The sequence below is a fragment of the Macaca mulatta genome, chromosome 8 (genome assembly GCF_049350105.2).
Source record: "Macaca mulatta isolate MMU2019108-1 chromosome 8, T2T-MMU8v2.0, whole genome shotgun sequence".
In the NCBI taxonomy this organism is placed as follows: domain Eukaryota; kingdom Metazoa; phylum Chordata; class Mammalia; order Primates; family Cercopithecidae; genus Macaca; species Macaca mulatta.
The window spans coordinates 155358156-155380330 of record NC_133413.1 but is presented as its reverse complement, the minus strand read 5'-3'; the positions used below and the strand labels follow the sequence as shown (position 1 = coordinate 155380330).

Here is a 22175-nt window from a genome sequence, read left to right as displayed (position 1 = left end):
GTTGCTGTTTGCTGATGATAGGATCATATACCTAGAAAACCCCAAAGATGCCTCCAAAAAGCTCCTAGAAATGATAAATGAATTAGCAAAGTTTCAGGATACAAAATTAAAGTACACAAATCAGTAGCTCTGCTATACACTAATAGCAACCAAGCTGAGAATCAAATCAAGAACCCAACCCCTTTTAAAATAGTTGCAAAAAATGAAATACTTTAGAATATTCCTAACCAAGGAGGTGAAAGACCTCTACAAGGAAAACTACAAAACACTGCTAAAAGAAATCATAGACAACACAAACAAATTGAAACACATCCCATGCTCATGGATGGGTAGAATTAATATTGAGAAAATACCATACTGCCAAAAGCAATCTACAAATTCAGTACAATTCCCATAAAAATGCCACCATCATTCTTCACAGAACTAGAAAAAACAATCCTAAAATTCATATGGAACCAAAAATGAGCATGCATAGCCAAAACAAGACTAAGCAAAAAGAACAAACCTGGAGGCATCACAGAAGCTGATTTCAAACTATACTATAAGGCCATAGTCACCAGAACAGCATGGTACTGCTAAAAAAAAAAAACAGGCATATAGACCAATGGAATAGACTAGAGAACCCAGAAATAAACTCAAATACTTACAGCCAACTGACCTTCAACAAAGCAGACAAAAACATAAAGTGGGGAAAAAACAACCTATTCACAAATAGTGCTGGGATAGTTGGCAAGCCACATGTAGGAGAATAAACCTAGATCCTCATCTTTCACCTTAAAAAAATAAACTCAAGATGGATCAAGGACTTAAATCTAAGACCTGAAAATATAAAAATTCTACAAGATAACATCAGAAAAAAACCCTTCTAGACATTGGCCTAGGCAAAGATTTCATGACCAAGAACCCAAAAGCAAATGCAACAAAAACAAAGATAAATAGGTGGGACTTAATTTAACTAAAGACCTTTTGCACGGCAAAAGGAACAGTCAGCAGAGTAAACAGACAACCCACAGAGTGGGAGAAAATCTTCACAATCTATACATCCAACAAAGGACTATTAGCAAGAAAAAAAAATCACATCAAAAAGAGGACTATGGACATGAACAGACAATTCTCAAAACAAGATATACAAATGGCCAACAAACATATGAAAAAATGCTCACTAATGATCAGGGAAATGCAAACCAAAACCACAAAATAATACCACCTTACTCCCACAAGAATGGCATAATCAAAAATCAAAAAATAATAGGTATTGGCATGGATGTGGTGAAAAGGGAACCCTTCCACACTGCTGGTGGGAATGTAAACTAGTACAACCACTACGGAAAACAGTATGGAGCATCCTTAAAGAACTAAAAGGAGAACTACCAAGAACTACCATTTCATCCAGCAATCCCACTACTGGGTATCTACCCAGAGGAAAAGAAGTCATTATAGGAAAAAGATACTTGTATATGCATGTTTATGGCAGCACAATTCACAATTGCAAAAATGTGGAAGCAGCCCAAATGCCCATCAATCAACGAGTGGATAAACAAATTGTGGCATATATATATATAGAGAGAGAGAGAGAAAGAGAGAGTAGTATTCCATCATATATATGATATATGGATGTTGGATGTATGATGGAATATATCATATATATGATAGAATACTACTCAGTCATAAAAAGGAGTGAATTAATGGCATTCACAGCAACCTGGATAGGATTGGAGACTACTATTCTAAGTGAAGTAACTCAAGAATGGAAAACCTAACATCGTATGTCCTCACTCATGAGAGGTAGCTAAGCTATGAGGATGCAAAGGCATAAGAAGGATACAGTGGACTTTGGGGACTCGCGGGGGAAAGGGTGGGAAGGGCGTGAGGGACAAAAGACTACAAATTGGGTTCAATGTATACTGCCCAGGTGATGGGTGCACCAAATCATCACTCACAAATCACCACTGAAGAACTTACTCATGTAACCAACCACCACCACCTATGGAAATAAAAAATGTAAAAACCTATGGAAATAAAAATAAACGTAAGTTCCCATTTCAGGCCATCTCTTTGTGAATGCATATGACTGTACACTTTCAGAAAAAGGTATGTCAAATCTTGAATGCTTTGCTGCTTAGAAATTTCTTCTGCCAGATGCCCTAAATCATCTCTCTCAAGCTCAAAGTTCCACAGATCTTTAGGGCAGGGCCAAAATGCCACCAATCTCTTTGCTAAAGCATAGCGAGAATGACCTTTATCTAGCTTCCAATAAATTCCTCATCTCCAACTGAGAGCACTTCCGCCTGAACTTTAAAAAAAAAAAAAAAAAAAAGGTTATCTACACAGTGTTTCTTAAATTCCAATAGAGTTTGTCGTGTATTTTTTATTATGTATTCCTGATTTTAATAGTTTAATTTGCCTGCAAAATGAACGTTAAAATATTTGTGGGTTTTTTTGGTTGTTGTTTCTTTTTTTTTTTTTTTTTTCTTGAGACAGGGTCTCACTCTCTCACCAGTGCAATGGTGTGATCCCTGCTCACTGCAGCCGCACATTCCCCGGCTCAAGCAATCCGCCCACCTCAGCCTCCTGAGTAGCTGGGACTACAGGCGCACACCATCACACCTGGCTAACTTTTGTATTTTTTGTTGAGATGGAGTCTCCCTATATTGCCCAGGCTGGTCTCAAACTCCTGGCCTCAAGCCATCTGCCTGCCTCGGCCTCCCAAGTGCTGAAATTACAGGCGTGGGCCACCACACCCAGCCTTATTTGTATTCTTTATGTCCAAGTGTACAATTCATTTCCGTATTATAAATGATCCACGCACAATCTCACGAAAACATTATCTACTGAAGTAATTTGAATTCTTCCATTTATCTTTCTGATCACTTACTGATTGAATGATTCATTTCTTCCAAAAAATGTATCCTTAGGTTTTTCTCAAACTACAATCTGTTCCGATTCTGGGGGCCTGTGTATTAAAATCTCCCACTAAACAGTATATCTCATTATCTCTGCATTTCTAATAGTGTCCCCTTTTCTTCAATTGCCGCCTTGTCCAGTGCACGGGTGCACTCTGAAAAAAAGGGGAACAGAAGGGTCCCTGGCTCAGGGTTAGCGGGACCAGGAATGGGGCTGAACCACAGAGTCGCCCCGGCCTCCCAACGTCTAGAGTGGCTACGCTGTCCCAGACAGACCGAGCGGCGGGCCGGAAATAGGGGCGGGACTTCCGGGGCTTAGCCGGCGCTGACTGAGAGGCGTTCGTGCCGCGGTGGTGCCTGCCTTCCAAGCGCGACCTGTTGAGGTGAGTTAGTTCCGCGAAGCTCCACGCCTCGGACCCCGCACCGGTTGTCCCTGATGCCCCCGTGGTTGGGGGGGCCCAGGGGCCTCTCAGGGCTCAGACGGGGCGGGCGGCGAGACGGGGACCCCGGGCGGGGGCGGAGCCGCGCGGGGGGTTGTGGGAGCGCCGGGGGGGCGGGGCGGGGGCAGCTTGGCCTGGGCTGGAGGTCGGAGCCTCTGGGGGCGGCCTCCGGGAGGGGGGTCTCCGGGGAGACCCCGCGGTAAGGTCGCGGCTGGGGGCCGAGTGCGTTCTTGCGTATCGATGCCGCCGTTCGAGCTCGGGCGGAGCGACGGGGCAGCCGTGCGATGCGGTGGTTCCCTGCGCGTGGGAGACGTGGTGGGCTCGCGGTTCCTGGCGTTCGATGCGAAGTCGGAGATGCACAGAGCAGAGCTGGGGGAGAAACGGGGTTTCGGCCTCAGATGTCCTGCCTGGGAGGCCCAGTCAGTAGTGGAGTCGCTCTGCGTGTGGAGGAGATACTCTGGGAAGGGTGGAGAGTTTGGGCCCGTTCTCCCCCAAGGGGCAAGGTGCTGAGGGATCGGCCAGGGCCCATCCTGTGGCTGCTTGCTGTGGGAGGGTGGCGGCTGGCTCTTCCAGTTGTCTGACTGCTCGGGCGGTCTTAGCCTTTAGCCAGGAGACTCCGCTTCCAAGCTTGTTCAGGCTGTTGGCCGAATCTGTGTTTGTTGGGGTTGGTCCTCAGAAGTGCTGGCTGCCGGCCTGAGTGGCCCTTAGCTCTCCGAGGTCCTTCCACGTGGCCCTCAGATCCTTCTCAGGCTTTTAAGGGCTCATTTGATTAGATTGGGTCCACCAGGGTAATTCACGTCCATAACCTTAATTCCCTCTGCAAAGTCCCTTTTGGTATGTAGTGTAACATAAGCACAAGTTCCAGGGATTAGGATATGGACCTGGGGGAGAGGGGGGCGTTTATTCTGTGTCCTGGTAAGCAAGATTCCACGCATAATGAAGTGAGAAAAATAAGGTGTGAAGCCATAGCATAGTTGGGTGTAGTTTATCATTTAAAGGCAAACGTATGTGTATATATTTGCTGTGTAAACCTAGATTAATCTGGAACGGTACACTAGAAACAAGGGAAACTGAGTGGATCTTTGGGGGATTTTTCACTATAAATTCTTTTTACCTTTTAAATTTTGAGGTGACTATGCCCCTATTCAGAAAAAAATGAGACTTTAAAATATTTTTAAATAAAATGAACTAAATAAATATTGCAGATTATTACATCTCCCCTTGGATTGGGAGAGGTTTCCCTCGAGGAAACTGGGCATCAGCACTGTAAGGGCAGGCAGATGCAGTCACTGAGGGCCTTGTCAACCCCATCACCTATGTCTCCTCTGTTTCTGGTGCTGTAACTGCTTTGAATCTCATCTCCCACCATTCTTCTGAACACCCTGCCAAGTTAATCTTGTGTTAGTTTTGTCTCTCCCGTCATGGAAATGTGGCCAGTGCTTCACCTTCATCTGGCAGCCAAGCTCCCTTACCATCTGTCCGTAGTGACCATCCCTGTGAGCTCTGTTCGTATCTCCTTGCCTTCTGCCTCAAGTTTTTCCCTACACTTGTCCTCTGACCTTTTCACCCAGACCACTAGTTGTGCATTCCTCCTTGATGGTGATCTGAGTCCAGGAGCATCACCCAGCCCTTCTTTCTTTCCCACATAGCTTATGGGTGACACCTACCATCACCTTGACTCCCTGCACCATCCTTCTGCCTCCTTTCTTAAGATCTCCTTTGCAGATCCCCTTGATCACACCCTCACTCTCAGCTGGTGCTCATGAAGAACAGAGGAGTCAGTGTCAGTACTTGTGAGTGAAGGGCTGAGGTATGTCAGTGCTCCCAGTGGGCACCCGGGCAGGGTATGGCGAGGGGGTAGGGAGATTCAGTAACCTGGTCCATGTGAGGAGCCCGTCATGCCTCCACATGGGAGTGTCCTGTCTTCATAGTTAGGACTGGAGATGAGCCCAAGTTTGTGAGTCTTAACAAGGATGTTGATGCCTCAAGACAGGACGTAATCACCAAGGAAGTTGGTGTCAGTGCAGAAGTGCACACTGGGGTGCCAACATGAAATGGGGAATGAGAGACTAGAAGGTAGTAGGTGGTGCAGTGGGAGAACGTCCCAGGCAAGTAAAGATGGGAACACCTGGTGAGGAGGCTTCCAGGATGGTGCAACTCAAAGACAGAATTGACCACTAGGGTTGGCAGGCGTTGACACATAATGGTGACATGTGGGGCTGCAGCACAGGCTGCCCCTGGCTGCTCAACCTTTGGAGCTGCTGTTCTCCCACTCTAGGTGGGTCTAGCGTGCCCAGCTTCAGAGCATTTTGAATGCCAGCAACAAGGAGTGATAAGAGTGGCCACAGAAGGACACAGGCCCACAGCAGGACACAGGCCCACAGCAGGACACTGGCCCACAGCAGGACACAGCCCCACAGCAGAGTAGAGGCCCACTGCGGGACACAGGCCCACAGCAGGACACAGGCCCAACAGGACACAGGCCCACAGCAGGATATAGGCCCACTGCAGGGTGTGGCCCACAGCAGGACCCAGGCCCAGAGCAGGACACAGGCCCACAGCAGGATACAGGCCCCACAGCAAGACACAGGCCCACAGCAGGACCCAGGCCCACAGCAGGATACAGGCCCTATGGGGGCTGCCCTCCTATCATGGTAGGCCTGGGCACCGTTACCCAACTTTGCCGTAGGGTCAGAATCTTGCCCCTTTGTAGCTGTGGCCCTGGCTTGTGAGTCTGTGTCTCCGTGGCTGACTCCCTCTTTTTGGGTCCAGGATCAGGGAACATAGCATCAGCCCCTGAGACCAGGCAGCACCAGGCCCTCTTCAGGTCTTGGGCTGCAGGGGTGGAGGAAGAGACCCCGGCCTGATGGGAGGATGAATCCCTAGAGCTAGCCTGTCTGTATACTCACCTGTTTTCTTGCTCGTCTTCAGGTCCTAGTCATGCCCAGCCTCAGAACTCGCCGTGAGGAGGCAGAGATGGAGCTCTCAGCTCCAGGACCATCCCCTTGGACCCCTGCAGCCCAGGCCCCTGTGAATGATGCTCCTGCTGCGACCCACCCTGGATCTGCAGCCTGTGGTCCCCCCTGCTGTAGTGATACTGAGCTGGAAGCCATCTGCCCTCACTATCAGCAGCCAGGTACTTTAAGAACAGTTCCCCCTGGTGCCCTTATTCTGAGGAAGTGATGTCCATGGAACCGTGTGCTTACCCCTAGGAGGCATTTGTGTCATCTGTGTCATCACAGGTGGGGAGGGTGAGGGGGGTACTCTGACTCAAGGAGCCAAGGCTGGATGTCAGCAAGGAAGTTGACCTGGCCTGGCCCCTGGCACCTTGAGCAGAACTGTGATTTCCCCACTTGACACAAAGAAGTATGACATGATGGCTACCAGGGTCCTTTGATTTGCCCTGTAGTCCTGACCCCTTCCCAGTTCAACAGCCAGGCTAGTGGCAACCCCATCCCCTCAGGACTCTCCTCTGGTCCAGGCCTTTGTACTGTGGTTACCCATTTAGTTGGCCATCTAAAGCCTAGGAAGAAAAGCTGAGGAGTTTCTTGTGGGGAGATAAAGGCATTCAAAAGCAGCCTTGGAGTGGGTGTGGTGGCTCATACCTACGATCTGAGCACTTTGAGAGGCCAAGGTAGGAGGATCGTATGAGGCCAGGAGTTGAGGACCAGCCAGTATAGCATGGCAGGACCCTGTCTCTACTAAAAATTGAGAAAGGCTGGGTGTGATGACTCGCGCCTGTAATCCCAGCAATTTGGGAGGCCGAGGTGGGAGGATTGCTTGAGGCCAGGAGTTCAAGACCAGCCTGGCCAACATGGCAAAACCCTGTCTCTACTAAAAGTACAAAAATTAGCCAGGTGTGGTGGCACATACCTGTAACCCCAGCTACTTGGGAGGCTGAAGCACAAGAATTGCTTAAACGTGGTAGGCGGGGGTTGCAGTGATCTGAGATCATGCCACTGCACTCTAGCCTGGGCAACTGGAGTGAGGCTCTGTCTCAGAAAAAAAATAATAAATTTTTTTAAAAAAGCACCCATATATTTTGGGGAATCCAGGAAGTCACATGCATGCCCAGGACTGGATGTGTGTTCAGAAAAGACCTTAAGACCATAAGCTTTCTCGAGAACTCTGGCTAATCTCTAGGCTCAGTGAAGGCAGTCAACTCAGAGTTGTAAACAGTTTTAAAAAAGTACCCCGACACAAAGACTGGGAGAAGTGTTTTGTTTTTATTTTTCTCTTGATATTCAAAGAAATCTCTGTCAAAACACTAGTTGAACACAAGCTAAAGAAAAAGACTTGAGGCCGGGCGCGGTGGCTCATGCCTGTAATCCCAGCACTTTGGGAGGCCGAGGCGGGCGGATCACAAGGTCAAGAGATCGAGACCACGGTGAAACCCCGTCTCTACTTAAAATACAAAAAATTAGCCGGGCACGGTTGTGGGCGCCTGTAGTCCCAGCTACTCGGGAGGCTGAGGCAGGAGAATGGCGTGAACCCGGGAGGCAGAGCTTGCAGTGAGCCGAGATCGCGCCACTGCACTCCAGCCTGGGCGACAGAGCGAGACTCCGTCTCAAAAAAAAAAAAAAAAAAAAAAAAAAAAAGACTTGAGTGACTGTGCTCGACAAAGAATAGTCTTTGCAAAAATAGTTTGGAAAAGTCACTAAATGAGCATGTGACTCTAGTCTTCAACAATCAAAAACAGCAAAGCCTAGGGGAGGGATACCACATTTTCATATTCAGTTGTGCAGTTTTTAACAAAGCAAAAATCATGAAGCATATAACAAAGCAAGAAAATATGTCCCATTCAAAGGAAAAAAGTAAGCTGCCACAAAGTGTCCTGGAGAAAGCACAGACATTGTACTTAACTAGACAAAAACTTTAAATCAACTGCTTCAAATATGCTCAGAGAGGTAAAAGAAACCATAGAGAACTAGGCTGAACGCAGTGGCTCACGCCTGTAATCCCAGCACTTTGGGAGGCCGAGGCGGGAGATCATGAGGTCAGGAGATCGAGACCATCCTGGCCAACATGGTGAAACCCTGTCTTTACTAAAAATACAAAAAATTAGTTGGGTGTGGTGACAGGCACCTGTAGTCCCAACTACTCTGGAGCCTGAGGCAGGACAATGGTGTGAACCCGGGAGGTGGAGATTGCAGTAAGCCAAGATTGCGCCACTGCACTCCATCCTGGGGGACGGAGCGAGACTCCGTCTCAAGAAAAAAGAACCAGGAAAATGATGTGTGAACAAAATGAATATATCAATAAGAAATGCAATTGTAAAAGAAACATAAAAAGTCTGGAACTAAAAAATGAAGTGGAAATTTTGCTAGAGGGTTTCAGTAGTAGATTTGAGCAGGCAGAAAAATTGGCAAACTTGAAGACAGAACAATTGAAATCAGTCTGAGGAGAAAAAAAAGATCTAAGAAAAGTGAACTTCATGGCTGGGCACGGTGGCTCACCCGTGTAATCCTAGCACTTTGGGAGGCCAAGGCAAGCAGATCACTTGAAGTCAGGAGATCAAGAGCATCTTGGCCAACATGGGGAAACCCCGTCTCTACTAAAAATACAAAAATCAGGCCGGGCACGGTGGCTCAAGCCTGTAATCCTAGCACTTTGGGAGGCCGAGACAGGCGGATCACGAGGTCAGGAGATCGAGACCATCCTGGCTAACACGGTGAAACCCCGTCTCTACTAAAAATACAAGAAAATTAGCCGGGCGAGGTGGCAGGCGCCTGTAGTCCCAGCTACTCGGGAGGCTGAGGCAGGAGAATGGCGTGAACCCGGGGGGGCGGAGCTTGCAGTGAGCCGAGATCGCGCCACTGCACTCCAGCCTGGGGCACAGAGCAAGACTCCGTCTCAAAAAAAAAAAAAAAAAAAAAATCAGCCGGGCATGGTGCACGCGCCTGTAGTCCCAGCTACTCTGGAGGCTGAGGCAGGAGAATCACTTGAACCCGGGAGGCGGAGATTGCATTGAGCCGAAATCGTGCCATCGTACCCCAGCCTGGGTGACAGAGTGAGACTCCGTGTCAAAAAAAAGAAAAAAGAAAAGTGAACTTAATGGACCATGGGACACCATCAAGTAGACCAACATATATAGTAGGGATGTTCAAGAAGGAAAAGAATGGAGAAGGGGATGGAAAAAATATTTGAAGAAATAATGACAGAGTATCCCAAATGTGATGAAAGGCATGTCTACACATGCAAGAAGTTCAACAAACTGAGTAGATTTAAAGAGATCCGCATCAGGTCTCTTTCTAATCAAATTGTTGAAATACAAGGAATCTTGAAAACAGCAAGCGAGGAGCCCTATCCTGAACAAGGGATTCTGGGTAAGATTTCTAGCCAGTTTTTTATCAGAACCCAGAGGTCAGAAGGCACTGGGATGGCTTAAACTGCTAAGAGGGGGGAAAAACCCTGTTAACTAAGAATTCTGTTATCTGGCAAAATTATTCTTCAAAGTGAAGGAGAAATTAAAACATATCCAGATAGATAAAAGCTGAGGAAGCTTGTTACAAATAGGCTGCCCTACAAGAAATGCTTTTAAAGGGAGTCCTAAAGGTTGAAATGAAAGAACACTAGACAGGGACTCAAAGCCATACAAAAATAAAGACCTCCAGTAAAGGTAACTACATGGGTAAGTATAAAAGTTAGTATCCTTGTATTTTGGTTTCTAAGTACATTTTGTATTAGGTTGGTGCAAAATTAATTGTGGTTTTTGCCAATACATATTTCCTAAGTGATCTAAAGGACAAATGCATAAAAGGTCAGCATCATAAGTCTATGTTTTTTACCCCACTATATATAAAGATGTAATCTGTGATGACAGCATAAGTGGGGGTAACATTTGTAGAGAAGCAGAGATTTTGTATGTTACTGAGGCTTAACTGGTCTAAATTGTTTTAGGATGTTAGAACGTTCAGTGCAATCATCATGGTAATCACTAAGAAAATATCTTAAAAATGGGCTTGACACAGTGGCTCACACCTGTAGTCCCAGCACTTTGGGAGGCCAAGGCAGACGGATCACCTGAGGTCAGGAGTTCAAGACCAGCCTGGCCAACATGGCAAAACCCCGTCTCTACTAAAAATACAAAAATTAGCCAGGCATGGTGGTGGACACCTGTAATTCCAGCTACTCAGGAGACTAGGCAGGAGAATCACTGGAACCCAGGAGGCAGAGGTTGAACCCAGGCAGAGGCATGAGATTGTGCCACTGCACTCCAGCCTGGGTGACAGAGCAAAACTCCACCTCAAAAAAAATCTTAAAAATGGGCCGGGCATGGTGGCTCATGCCTGTAATCTCAGCACTTTGGGAGGCCGAGGCAGGTAGATCACGAGGTCAGGAGATCAAGACCATCCTGGCTAACACAGTGAAAACCCATCTCTACTAAAAGTACAAAAAAGTTAGCTGGGCATAGTGGCGGGTGCCTATAGTCCCAGCTACTCGAGAGGCTGAGGCAGGAGAATGGCATGAACCCGGGAGGCGGAGCTTGCAGTGAGCCGAGATTGCACCACTGCACTCCAGCCTGGGCGACAGAGTGAGACACTGTCTCAAAAAAAAAAAAAAAAAATCTTAAAAATGGACACAAGAGACCAGATACAGTGGCTCACGCCTGTAATCCCAGAACTTTGGGAGGCCAGGGTGGGCAGATCATGAGTTCAGAAGATCAAGACCATCCTAGCTAACACAGTAAAACCACACCTCTACTAAAAATACAAAAAATTAGCTGGGTGCGATGGCACCCACCTGTAGTCCCAGCTACTTAGGAGGCTGAGGCAGGAGAATCCCTTGAACCCAGGAGGCGGAGGTTGCAGTAAGCCGAGACCGTGCCACTGCACTCCAGCCTGGGTGACAGAGCGAGACTGTCTCAAAAAAAAAAATGGACACAAGAAGTAAGGCAAGAATTAAAATGGTACAGTCCAAAAAAGGTAATACGTAGGAATACAGCAGTAGAGGAATTGAGGAACAAAAAGGGAAAAGATTTATCAAAAACATAAAATGGCAGGAATCCTTCCTTTTGAGTAATTACATGTGAAGTCTCCAGTCAAAAGGCAAATATTGACAGAATGTGTAAGAAAGTACGGTCCAACTATATGCCACAAGAGGCTTTAGATTCAAAGACATAACAAGTTTAAAGTGAAAGGTGGAAAAAATATTCCATGCAGAGAATAACCAAAAGAGAGCTGGGGTGACTATACTAATATTAGATAAAATAGACAACAAAGAAAGAGTGTATATTTGTAAAAGAGTAGAGTCATCAAGAAGATACGGCAATTATAAGCAGATGGACATCAAAAAAGAGCGCCAAACTGTCTGAAACAGACAGACAGGTTGGAAGGGAGAAATAGCTCTATAGTAATAGAGACTTCAGTACTCCACTTTGAAAAATGGATAGAACATCTAGACAGAATAAAAACTCCCAATAAAATAAAGTCCAGGATCACAATGGCTTTTTTTTTTTTTTTTTTTTTTGAGACGGAGTCTCACTCTGTTCCTCAGGCTGGGATGCAATGGCACGATCTCAGTTCACTGCAGCCTCTGCCTCCCGGGTTCAAGTGATTCTCCTGTCTCAACCTCCTGAGTAGCTGGGATTACAGGCATGCACCATGCCCAGCTAATTTTTTGTATTTTTGGTAGAGACCGTGTTCCCCAGGCTGGTCTCAAACTCCTGAGCTCAGGCGGTCCACCCACCTCGGCCTCCCAGAGTGCTAGGATTACAGACGTGAGCCACCACACCTGGCCCACAATGGATTTAAAGGTGAATTTAATGAATTAATACCAGACCCTCACAAAGTCTTCCAAAGGAGGAGAAAACACTTCCTAATTCTATAAGGTCAACATTACACTGATTCCAAAGCCAGATGAAGATATGGCTTGAAGATGAGAAAATTACAAACCAATATCCTTTATGGCTAGAGATGTAAAACTCCCAACAAATAAACAGAAAACTGAGTCCAATAGCATATTAAGGGTATTATGCCTCGTGACCAAGTGGGATTTAACCCAGGATGAGGGTGGTTCGACATAAGAAAACCTAGTGTTGTAATTCATCACGTTAATAGAATGAAGGAGAAAAACTGATCATCTCAATTTATGCAAACAAAACATTTGACAAAATCTAACGCTTTCATAATTTAAAAAAAAAAAAGCATTCATAAAACTTGTAATAGAAGGGGACCACCTGAACATGATAAAGGGCATTTGTGAAAACCCTCAAGCTGACATCATACACAGTAGTGAAGAACAAAACTTTTCCCCTAAGGCCGGGAACAAGACACCCATGCCACTATGTAGCCTTGTACTGCAAGTTCTAGCCAGAGCAATTAGTCAAGAAAAAGAAATAAAACGCATCCAGTTGGGAAATGAAGTAAAATTCTTTTTCCATGTGACTCCATATATATGAAATCCCAAAGAATCCACAAAAGAGCTACTAGAGCTATAACAAATTCAGCAAAGTTGCAGCAACTGATCAACACACAAAATCAGTTGTTTCTGTGTACCAGCCATGAACAGTGTGAAAAGGAAATTAAGAAAGCAATTCCATATACAATAGCATAAATAGGAAAAATTAAAGCCTAGGACTAAATTTGACCAAGGAGAGTTAAGACTTGTTCACTGAAAACTGCAAAACGTTATGGAAAGGAATTAAAGAAATCACAAATAAATGGAAGGCATCTTGTGTTCATGAATTGGAAGACAATATTGTCAAAACTACCTAGAGTGTTCTACAGATTCAATGCAATTCCTATCAAAATTGCAATGGCTTTTTTTTGCAGAAACAGAAAAGACGATCCTCAAATTCATATGAAGTTACAAAGAGCCCTGGGTAGCCAAAACAATCCTGAAAAATAACAAAGAGGACTTAGACTTTTCACTTTCAAAACTTGCTACAAAGCTGCAGTAATCAAAACAATGTGGTACTGGCACAAAGATAGACATACAAACTAGTGGAATCGAATTGAGTCCAGAAATAAACCCATACATATGTGGCAGGTGGATTTTCAACAAGGGTACCAAGACCTTTCAATTAATGAGAAAAGATAGCCCTTCTGCAAATGGTGCTGGGACAAGTAGATATCCAAATGTAAAAGAATGAAGTTGGAGCCAGATGTGGTGGCTTATGCCTGTAATCCCAGCAATTTGGGAGTCCAAGGTGAGAGGATCTCTTGAGACCAGGAGTTTGAGACCAGCCTGGGCAACATAGCAAGACTCTCTCTACAAAAAAATACAAAAAAATTAGCCAGGTGTGGTGGTGCGTACTCCAGGGGTGCTGAGGCAGGAGGATCTCTTAAGCCCAACAGCTCAAGGCTACAGTCAGCTGTGATCACCACTGCACTCCAGCTTGAACAGCAAAGCAAGACTCTGTCTCAAAAAAGGAGTGAAGTTTAACCCCCACCTTATGCCATATACAAAAATTAACTCCAAATAGAACAACAACCTAAATGTAAGAGCTAACAACTCTAAAATTCTTAGAAGAAAGTGTAGGGGTAAATCTTCCCAATCTTGGATTTGGCAGTGGATTCCTAGATATGGCACCAAAGCATGAGCAACAAAAGAAAAAAATAAATAAATTGGACTTCATCAAAATTTAAAACTTGAGTATCAAAACATTATCAAGAAAGCAAAAGGAAGCCAGGTGTGGTGGCTCACGCCTGTAATCCCAGCATTTTGGGAGGCCAAGGCAGGCAGATACCTGATGTCAGGAGTTTGAGACCAGCCTGGCCAATATGGCGAAACCCCATCTCTACTAAAAATATGAAAATTAGCTGGGCATGGTGGCACACGCCTGTAGTTCCAGCTACTCTGGAGGCTCTCACTTAAACCCAGGAGGCAGAGGTTGCAGTGAGCCAAGATCGCACCAGTGTACTCCAGCCTGGGTGACAGAGCAAGACTCTGTCTCAAAAAAAAAAAAAAAAAAAAAAGGAAAGAAAGTGAAAAAAGCATCCTGCAGAATGGGAGGAAATCTGCAAATCATATTTTTGATAAGGGTGTAGTATGTAGAATATATAAAGAAGTTTTACAAATCAACAACAAAACACAACCCAATTTAAAAACGGCCTGGGAATGGTGGCGCTCACCTGTAATCCCAGCACTTCAGGAGGCCGAGTCGGGTGGATCACTTGAGGTCAGGAGTTCAAGGCCATCCTGACCAACATGGTGAAACACTGTCTCTACTAAAAATACAGAACTTAGCCGGGAGTGGTGGCATGCACACGTAATCCCAGCTATTCGGGAGGTGGAGGTTGCAGTGAGCCGAGATCATGCCACTGCACTCCAGCCTGGGTGACAGAGCAAGACTCCATCTCATAAATAAATAAATAAAAGGCAAAGAACTTGAATAGACATTTCTCCAAAGAACTATGTGAATGGCTAATAAGCAAAAGAAAAGGTGCTTAATATCGTTAGTCATTAGATAAATGCAGATCAAAACCATAATGAGATTACTATTTTACATTCACTAGGATGTGTGTAATTAAAAAACTAAAAGATAAAGGATATTCAACAGAATGTGGAGAAATTGGTATTCTCATACATTGCTGGCCGAAATGTAAAATGGCATAACTACTCTGAAAAATAATTTGGTGGTTCCTCAAAAGTTTGAACATGGTACTACTACTAGATACATACTGAAAATAATTGAAGACATGTACTCAAACAAGTATATGTATATTATGTTCACTGCAGTAGTATTCATGATAGCCGAAAGGTAGAAACAGCCCAAATGTCTGTCAGTGGATGAATGATTAATTGTGGTGTCTACATGCAAATGAGTATAATTTAGCCACAAAAAGAAAGTACTGTACATGCTACACGCAGATGAACCTCTAAAATGTGCGAAGTGAAAGAAGCCAGACGCAAAAGGTCACATACTATGTAATTCCATTTGTATGAAATATTCAGAATAGGTAAATTCGTAGAGACAATACAGATTGGTGGTTGCCAGGGGCTGGAGGGAGAGGAATATGGGGATAAACTGCTTAATGGGTAACAGGTTTTACTTTGGAGTGATGGGAATGTTTTGAAAATAGAGGTAGTGGTTGCATAACATTGTAGGTGTACTAGATGCCACTGAATTGTTCGTTTTAGAATGATTTTATGCTACGTTAATTTCACCTCAGTAAATTTTTAAATCAAATGAAAACAACTTGCTGTAGGAGGTGAAGAAGTAAGGAGCCCCCCATCTGTGTGTGAGGTGCCTCTGGGGATTGTTCAACATACAGCCCAGCCGAGGCACTGAGGGAGGATGTGGTGCAGCCACTGGCGCATCACAGCCACACACGGCGCCCACGCAGGCGTGGTTTATCACAGCCACGCACGGCGCCCACGCAGGCGTGGATTGTCACAGCCACGCACGGCGCCCACGCAGGCGTGGATTGTCACAGCCACGCACGGCGCCCACGCAGGCGTGGATTGTCACAGCCACCCACGGCGCCCACGCAGGTGTGGTTTGTCTCAGCCACGCACGGCGCCCACGCAGGCGTGGTTTATCCCAGCCATGCACAGCAGCCACACACAGCACCCACACAGGCGTGGTTTATCACAGCCACCCACGGCGCCCACACAGGCATGGTTCATCACAGCCACACATGGCACCCACACAGACGTGGTTTATCACAGCCACGCACGGCGCCCACACAGACGTGGTTTACGACTCGAGTAATTATCCCACTCATCGTAAAAGCCTTTAATCATAAAGATGTTTTCTCTTCACAAAAGGTGTGTTTTGTTCTGGAAGGGCTCAGAGCTCTTGTCCTTTTCTCCAGTTGGGTGTCAAGAGTACAGTGCAAGCAACTGTATTTGCTTTCAAATCTTTTTCTTCACCTTTAAGCCCAAAGTTTACTGACTTTTTAAAAAGATTTTCTTTGGCCAGGCACGATAGCTCACGCCTGTAATCCCAGCACTTTGGGACGCTGAGGCAGGCAGATCACCTGAGGTCGGGAGTTCAAGACCAGCCTGACCAACATGCGGAAACCCCATGTGTGCTAAAAATACAAACAAATTTAGCCAGGCGTGGTGGTGTATCCCTGTAATTCCAGCTACGTGGGAGGCTGAGGCAGGAGAATCACTTGAACCCAGGAGGCGGAGGTTGCAATGAGCTGAGATGGTGCCATTGCACTTCTGCCTGGGCTATAAGAGCCAAACTCTGTCTCACCAAAAAAAAAAAAAACTAAAAGGAAAATGAAATTTTTTTATTTTATATTTCTTTTCTGTAGAGGAACTCATTTTCCCCACAGTTTCTATATTACAGAGAAGAATTATATTGAATTTAGTCAGTCCAAAAAGTGATCTCTCACCATTCTCACCTACAGAATTCACCTTTAGTTCCTGTCTCAATAAAAGACTTTGATCTATGTAAACAGTGGCTCAGGCTAGACAACCTGTTCCTCATAGTCACCATCTCCTGTTCCACACCAGTGACATCTCATCTCAGCCAGTGGTCACCAAATCCAGCTAGTGGGCTGGTTTTTATGTCCTGCAAGTTAAAAATGGTTTTGAGGTGTTTTTTAACCTCAGGAACAAGAAAGACCACATGACAGAGATCACAGAGCCGTTAACACCTGACACAGCTCCTCTCCGACCCTTCACAGAAATACCTTCCTGACTCCTGTCTGTGTTGTTGCCACAGCCTTCTTCGTCCTTCCTTGGGTCACTTCTCCACACAGCCAGAAGAGGGCAAGGGTCTCCCAAGTCAGGGTCTTGGCAGGGGCGGAGGATAGCTGGACAGCGAGTCCCAGGACATCCCTGTCAGGGCTGAAGAGTTCTGTCCAGACCTCACCTGTCCCAGCAGCCCCCATTCCTCATTGTTCCTGGGAGCCCAGCAGCATGTAGATGCCACGTTTCCCAGACACCCCCTGGAGCCACGGCTGGGGCTTCTGACAGGGAGAACTGAAGCTCGTGGGGGATATGGGGGAGCCCCTGCAGCCCATGTGGAGTGTATAACAGCAGGCCTGCCAAGGGACAGCAGGGTGGTAAAGGCACCCACATCTGTGTGCTGGCACGTAGGGCAGCTCTGTAGGAGAGGAGAGGCCTGATCCCAGTCTCCAGGAAGCAGGGAGCTGCAAGCGCGTGTTCTGGCTGAAAGCGGCACAGCATGATGTGTCTGCACCTCAGGTGTCAGGTGACCCAACATGAAGTGTCACCAGGAGACATGTGGGTGCAGTGGGCAGAGGGGCAAGTCCCAGGAGGGTCATGGTGAGGGCTGGGCCAGATTGGGTCTGCATTGACACCACAGCTCCTCGGGAACAGACAATTCCAGACTGGAGGCTGTTATGGCAAATTCTGAAAGTCCCAGACAGGGAGGGGCATCCTTCACACCCATTCAGCACTATGGACTACAGCTAGACCAGAGGTCCTCCACTTTGGGGGATGCAGTCCTGTATCAGGGAGTGATCCAGGCTGTGGGTGACAGCCAGGGTGGGGGCGAGGAAAGTAGGTGGGGTGGTGGCATTTATGATCAGGGAAGGGCTCTCTAGCGAGGCCTGTGCAAGGGAAGCGGGTAGCACGAGTGCCATGTGGAGAGTGCTCTGGGCAGAGCAGACCCAAAGGTGGACACATCTGCCCTGCTAAGAGAATAGCAGGAGCAGAGGTAGAGGTGGGGTCTAGGAGGGCCTGGGCCACACAGGCCCAGGAGGCACTGAGAGGAGGTTTGAGTGCATGATGGTGCTAGGTCTGATGCCACCAGGCTGTGGGCAGGAAGGGAGGTTGGGGGCCGGGGAAGCCACTCAGCATCCAGGTGGCAGTGTGTCCTGGGATGTCAGTTTGAATGAGAGACTCTCGACGTCTTCATTTGAGTAAGGGACACAGGGACATGAAGGTTTCTTTGTTCTGCAGGTATGAAGAGGGGAGAGGGAGATGCTGAAGCCTTTTCTGGCAGACACAGAGCTGTGTGTGCATTTCTGTCTGCAGAACGATGATGCACATTGTTACTGGGCCAGAAGTCATCCAGCAAACACCAGTCAGAATTGCAGGTTTTCAGATGTGCAGGTGGCTTTGACAGGACACAGCAGTCTCTAAAGGGTCCTCTGTTGAACAGGATGGAATCTGATGTTCCACACAGGTCCCTGCCACACCGGAGTGGTTGAATGATGCCTCCATGCGACTCGACTTGCCAGGCTCTGAGAGCCAGCTGGGTTTCTTCTCTGTGTGCAACGGGGTCTCTCTCTACTCTAGTGTCTCCTAAGACCAAGCTCAGTGCCATTAGTGTGCACTGAGAGAACTAGAGATAGGCTGGTAAGGCTCACACCTGGCAGTGTGGAGAGAAAAAAGGGTAAAATATGTAACAGTGTGAGGAGTGGTGTGAGGTGTTTTTCTGGTACAGGTGGGAGAGGTGAGAAGCACCTGGATTTGGGCTGCATTCCAAGGTAGAGCCGACGGGACTTGCCAGTGGTTTGGTGTGGGTGTCGAAGAAGAGGGGAGTCAAGGGGCACCCAGGATTTTGGCCTGAGCCGGAAGGCAGACTGCAGTAACGTTTGCTGAGATGCGGAGTCGTGGGGAGGGCAGGTCAGTGGTACTCATCTGCAGCCCCATGCAGCCTTGTCATCCAGCACTCCTCCCACTCCTCCCTGATGCCCTCTGATCTGGACTGCCACCCTGGAGGGTCCCCTGCTCCCCTTGCCTCCTCCACAGTTAGTGGGCGCAACTCTGGCTGTCTGCGTTCCTGCTTCTGTTGCAGCACTGCCTTCCAAGTGATATTCTATTTATTGTTTCAGATTGCAACACCAGGACTGAAGACAAGGAGTTTCTTCACAAGGAAGACGTTCATGAAGATATGGAATCACAGACAGAAATATCAGAACACTGTGCTGGTGTTTCCCAGGTGCCCGAGCTTGGAGATCTGTGTGATGATGCATCAGAAAGAGACTGGGGAGTCTCTGAAGGCAGGAGGCTGCCACAGTCCCTCTCCCAGGAGGGGGACTTCACACCAGCGGCCCTGGGGCTCCTTAGGGGCGCCTTAGAGGAGAAAGATCTGGCCTGTAATGGTTTTGACAGTTGCTTCAGTCTGAGCCCAAACCTGATGTCATGTCAGGAAATCCCTACAGAAGAGAGGCCACATCCGTATGACATGGATGGCCAAAGTTTCCAGCACTGCGTGGACCTAACTGGTCACGAGGGGGTTCCCACAGCTGAAAGTCCACTCATATGTAATGAATGTGGGAAAACCTTCCAAGGAAATCCTGACCTTATTCAGCATCAAATATTCCACATTGGAGAGACTTCCTTTATGTGCAATGGTTGTGGGAAAACCTTCAGCCAGAACTCAGTTCTTAAAAGCTGTCATCGATCTCATATGAGTGAGAAAGCCTGCCAGTGCAGCGAATGTGGGAAAGCCCTCCGAGGGTGCTCAGACTTTTCTAGGCATCAGAGTCACCACAGCAGTGAGAGGCCGTATATGTGTAACGAATGTGGAAAAGCCTTCAGCCAGAACTCAAGCCTTAAAAAGCACCAAAAGTCTCACATGAGTGAGAAGCCCTATGAATGCAATGAATGTGGGAAGGCTTTCAGGCGGAGCTCAAACCTCATCCAACATCAAAGAATCCATTCTGGGGAGAAGCCGTACGTGTGCAGTGAGTGTGGGAAGGCCTTCAGGCGAAGTTCAAACCTCATCAAACACCACAGAACTCACACAGGAGAGAAGCCTTTTGAGTGTGGCGAGTGCGGGAAAGCCTTCAGCCAGAGTGCACACCTGAGGAAGCACCAGAGGGTCCACACTGGAGAGAAGCCTTACGAGTGTAATGATTGTGGCAAGCCCTTCAGTCGGGTCTCCAACCTCATTAAACACCACAGGGTTCACACTGGAGAGAAACCCTATAAGTGCAGCGACTGCGGGAAAGCATTTAGTCAGAGCTCCAGCCTTATTCAACACCGGAGAATTCACACTGGAGAAAAGCCTCACGTGTGTACCGTGTGCGGAAAAGCCTTTAGTTACAGCTCAGTGCTCCGGAAGCACCAGATAATCCACACAGGAGAGAAGCCGTACAGATGCAGTGTCTGTGGGAAGGCCTTCAGCCACAGCTCAGCCCTCATTCAACACCAGGGCGTGCACACAGGTGACAAGCCCTATGAGTGCCACGAGTGTGGGAAGACCTTTGGTCGCAGCTCCAACCTCATCCTTCACCAGCGAGTCCACACTGGAGAGAAGCCCTATGAATGTACTGAATGTGGAAAAACCTTCAGCCAGAGCTCAACCCTCATTCAGCATCAGAGGATTCATAATGGGCTGAAGCCCCATGAGTGTAGCCAGTGTGGCAAAGCCTTCAACCGAAGCTCCAATCTCATTCACCACCAGAAAGTTCATACTGGGGAAAAACCCTACACCTGCGTTGAATGCGGTAAGGGCTTCAGCCAGAGCTCACACCTCATTCAGCATCAGATAATCCACACTGGCGAGCGCCCCTACAAATGCAGTGAGTGTGGGAAAGCCTTCAGCCAGCGTTCCGTCCTCATCCAGCACCAGAGGATCCACACTGGGGTGAAGCCCTACGACTGCGCTGCTTGTGGGAAAGCCTTCAGCCAGCGATCAAAGTTGATCAAACACCAGTTGATTCACACCAGGGAGTAGCCTGTTGGGCTGGCAGGAGTGAAATTGAGCATAGTCTCCTCTCCAGCTCCACTTTGGCCATTGTCTCAGCCTCTGCCACTTCCCAGACCGAAAGCCTGCACTCAGCTCACTGCCCCACATCCAGTGGCCACATGGCCTGGGACCCTCCTTTGAAACATCCTTTACGGGCTCCCTTCTCACTGCCACTGCTCTTGCCTCTTGTGATGTCTTGAGTTTGGGTTTGTTTTTACAGCTTGTGAACAGACTGCACGTTTGTTACAAGGGAGAAGATTATGGAGGCTACATATTCATGAATAGAGTTTATTATTGTAATCAAAAGTTACCAAAAAAGTAAAGTGACATTTGGTTTGAGATAACCATAGTAGTTTTTTTGATTGGTAATTCATTGTGTGGGGTGAATTCTTTGTCACTGGCTGTAATTGATATTTTGAGTAAGTCAAGTTTTTCAGGTCTGATTGCTCTGTCATCTTCCCCAGAAGTGGTACCTACTCATCACCAATTCCCTGCCCTTCTTTGTCCCTCCGTTCCAAAACTTGAACCCAAGGCTCCCCCACCACCCCACTTTTCTTTATACAGATCTGCAATCTGAGGTCAGCTTTCTCCTCTCACTGGTCTGCTGTGACTCAGGCCCCCATGTCCTGTTCTGGGCTGCTGCACAGTTCCATGTGGCTGTTCCAGCTTCTGACTTCTGGGCCACAGAGGAAGCTCTCTCCATGCACCTCATTTTCATGCCCAAGAGCTTGCAAGCTGTTTTTTCCACCTAGTAAGTGCCCTGCCTTGAGGACCCAGCTCACTCACCCCCATCCTTAGTTCTCAGAGCTCTGCTCCTGTTCCCTGAACAAGGAGAAAGCCCAGATGCTGAGCAGCCCCTCCCTGCTAGCCAGTGGGTCTGGGGGTGTCAGGACACAGTTTCATGAAAAACCTAGCCCTGATCTGTTTTAGTAGATAAAAGTTTTGTTGGAACGCAGCTGTGCCCATTTGTTTACAGAGAGCTGTGGCAGCTTCTGCACCACAGAATCGAGCACTTGTGGTAGATTCCATATGGTGCACAAAGCCAAAGTATTTCTTTCTGGTCCTTGATAGGAAAGTTTGCACATCCTGCCTTAGGATGCTCCCTGTGACCTCAGTTGACTCTCAGGACTCAAGAGTTCTTGGAGGAGTTGAAATGTGTTTTGTGACCAAGGGACTAGTCTGTACTGTGGAGTGGCTGACTGTGTGCAGATGGGTGATTCCTGCACAGTTCCCACAGCCCCAGAACCTTCATTCTCCTTACCA

At 47.2% G+C, this 22175-nt stretch overlaps 1 protein-coding gene across 18 annotated transcripts; it reads left to right on the top strand.

Moving 5' to 3' along the window:
• The first annotated feature begins 3220 nt into the window (after nt 1–3220).
• Nucleotides 3221–21253, top strand: ZNF16 (zinc finger protein 16). 18 transcript variants are annotated; one of them, XM_077944775.1, is made up of 4 exons: nt 3221–3286; nt 5069–5136; nt 6275–6479; nt 19051–21253. In XM_077944775.1, the coding sequence occupies exons 3-4, from the start codon at nt 6284–6286 to the stop codon at nt 20898–20900; spliced, it is 2046 nt and encodes a 681-aa protein (XP_077800901.1). In that variant the 5' UTR covers nt 3221–3286; nt 5069–5136; nt 6275–6283; the 3' UTR covers nt 20901–21253. The 18 variants fall into 18 exon arrangements, with proteins under 18 accessions (XP_077800901.1, XP_077800900.1, XP_015001792.3 ...); XM_077944774.1 differs by having other exon boundaries at nt 5069–5153; XM_077944772.1 differs by lacking the exon at nt 3221–3286 and adding an exon at nt 3433–3762 and having other exon boundaries at nt 4993–5136.
• Nucleotides 21254–22175: the final 922 nt, after the last annotated feature.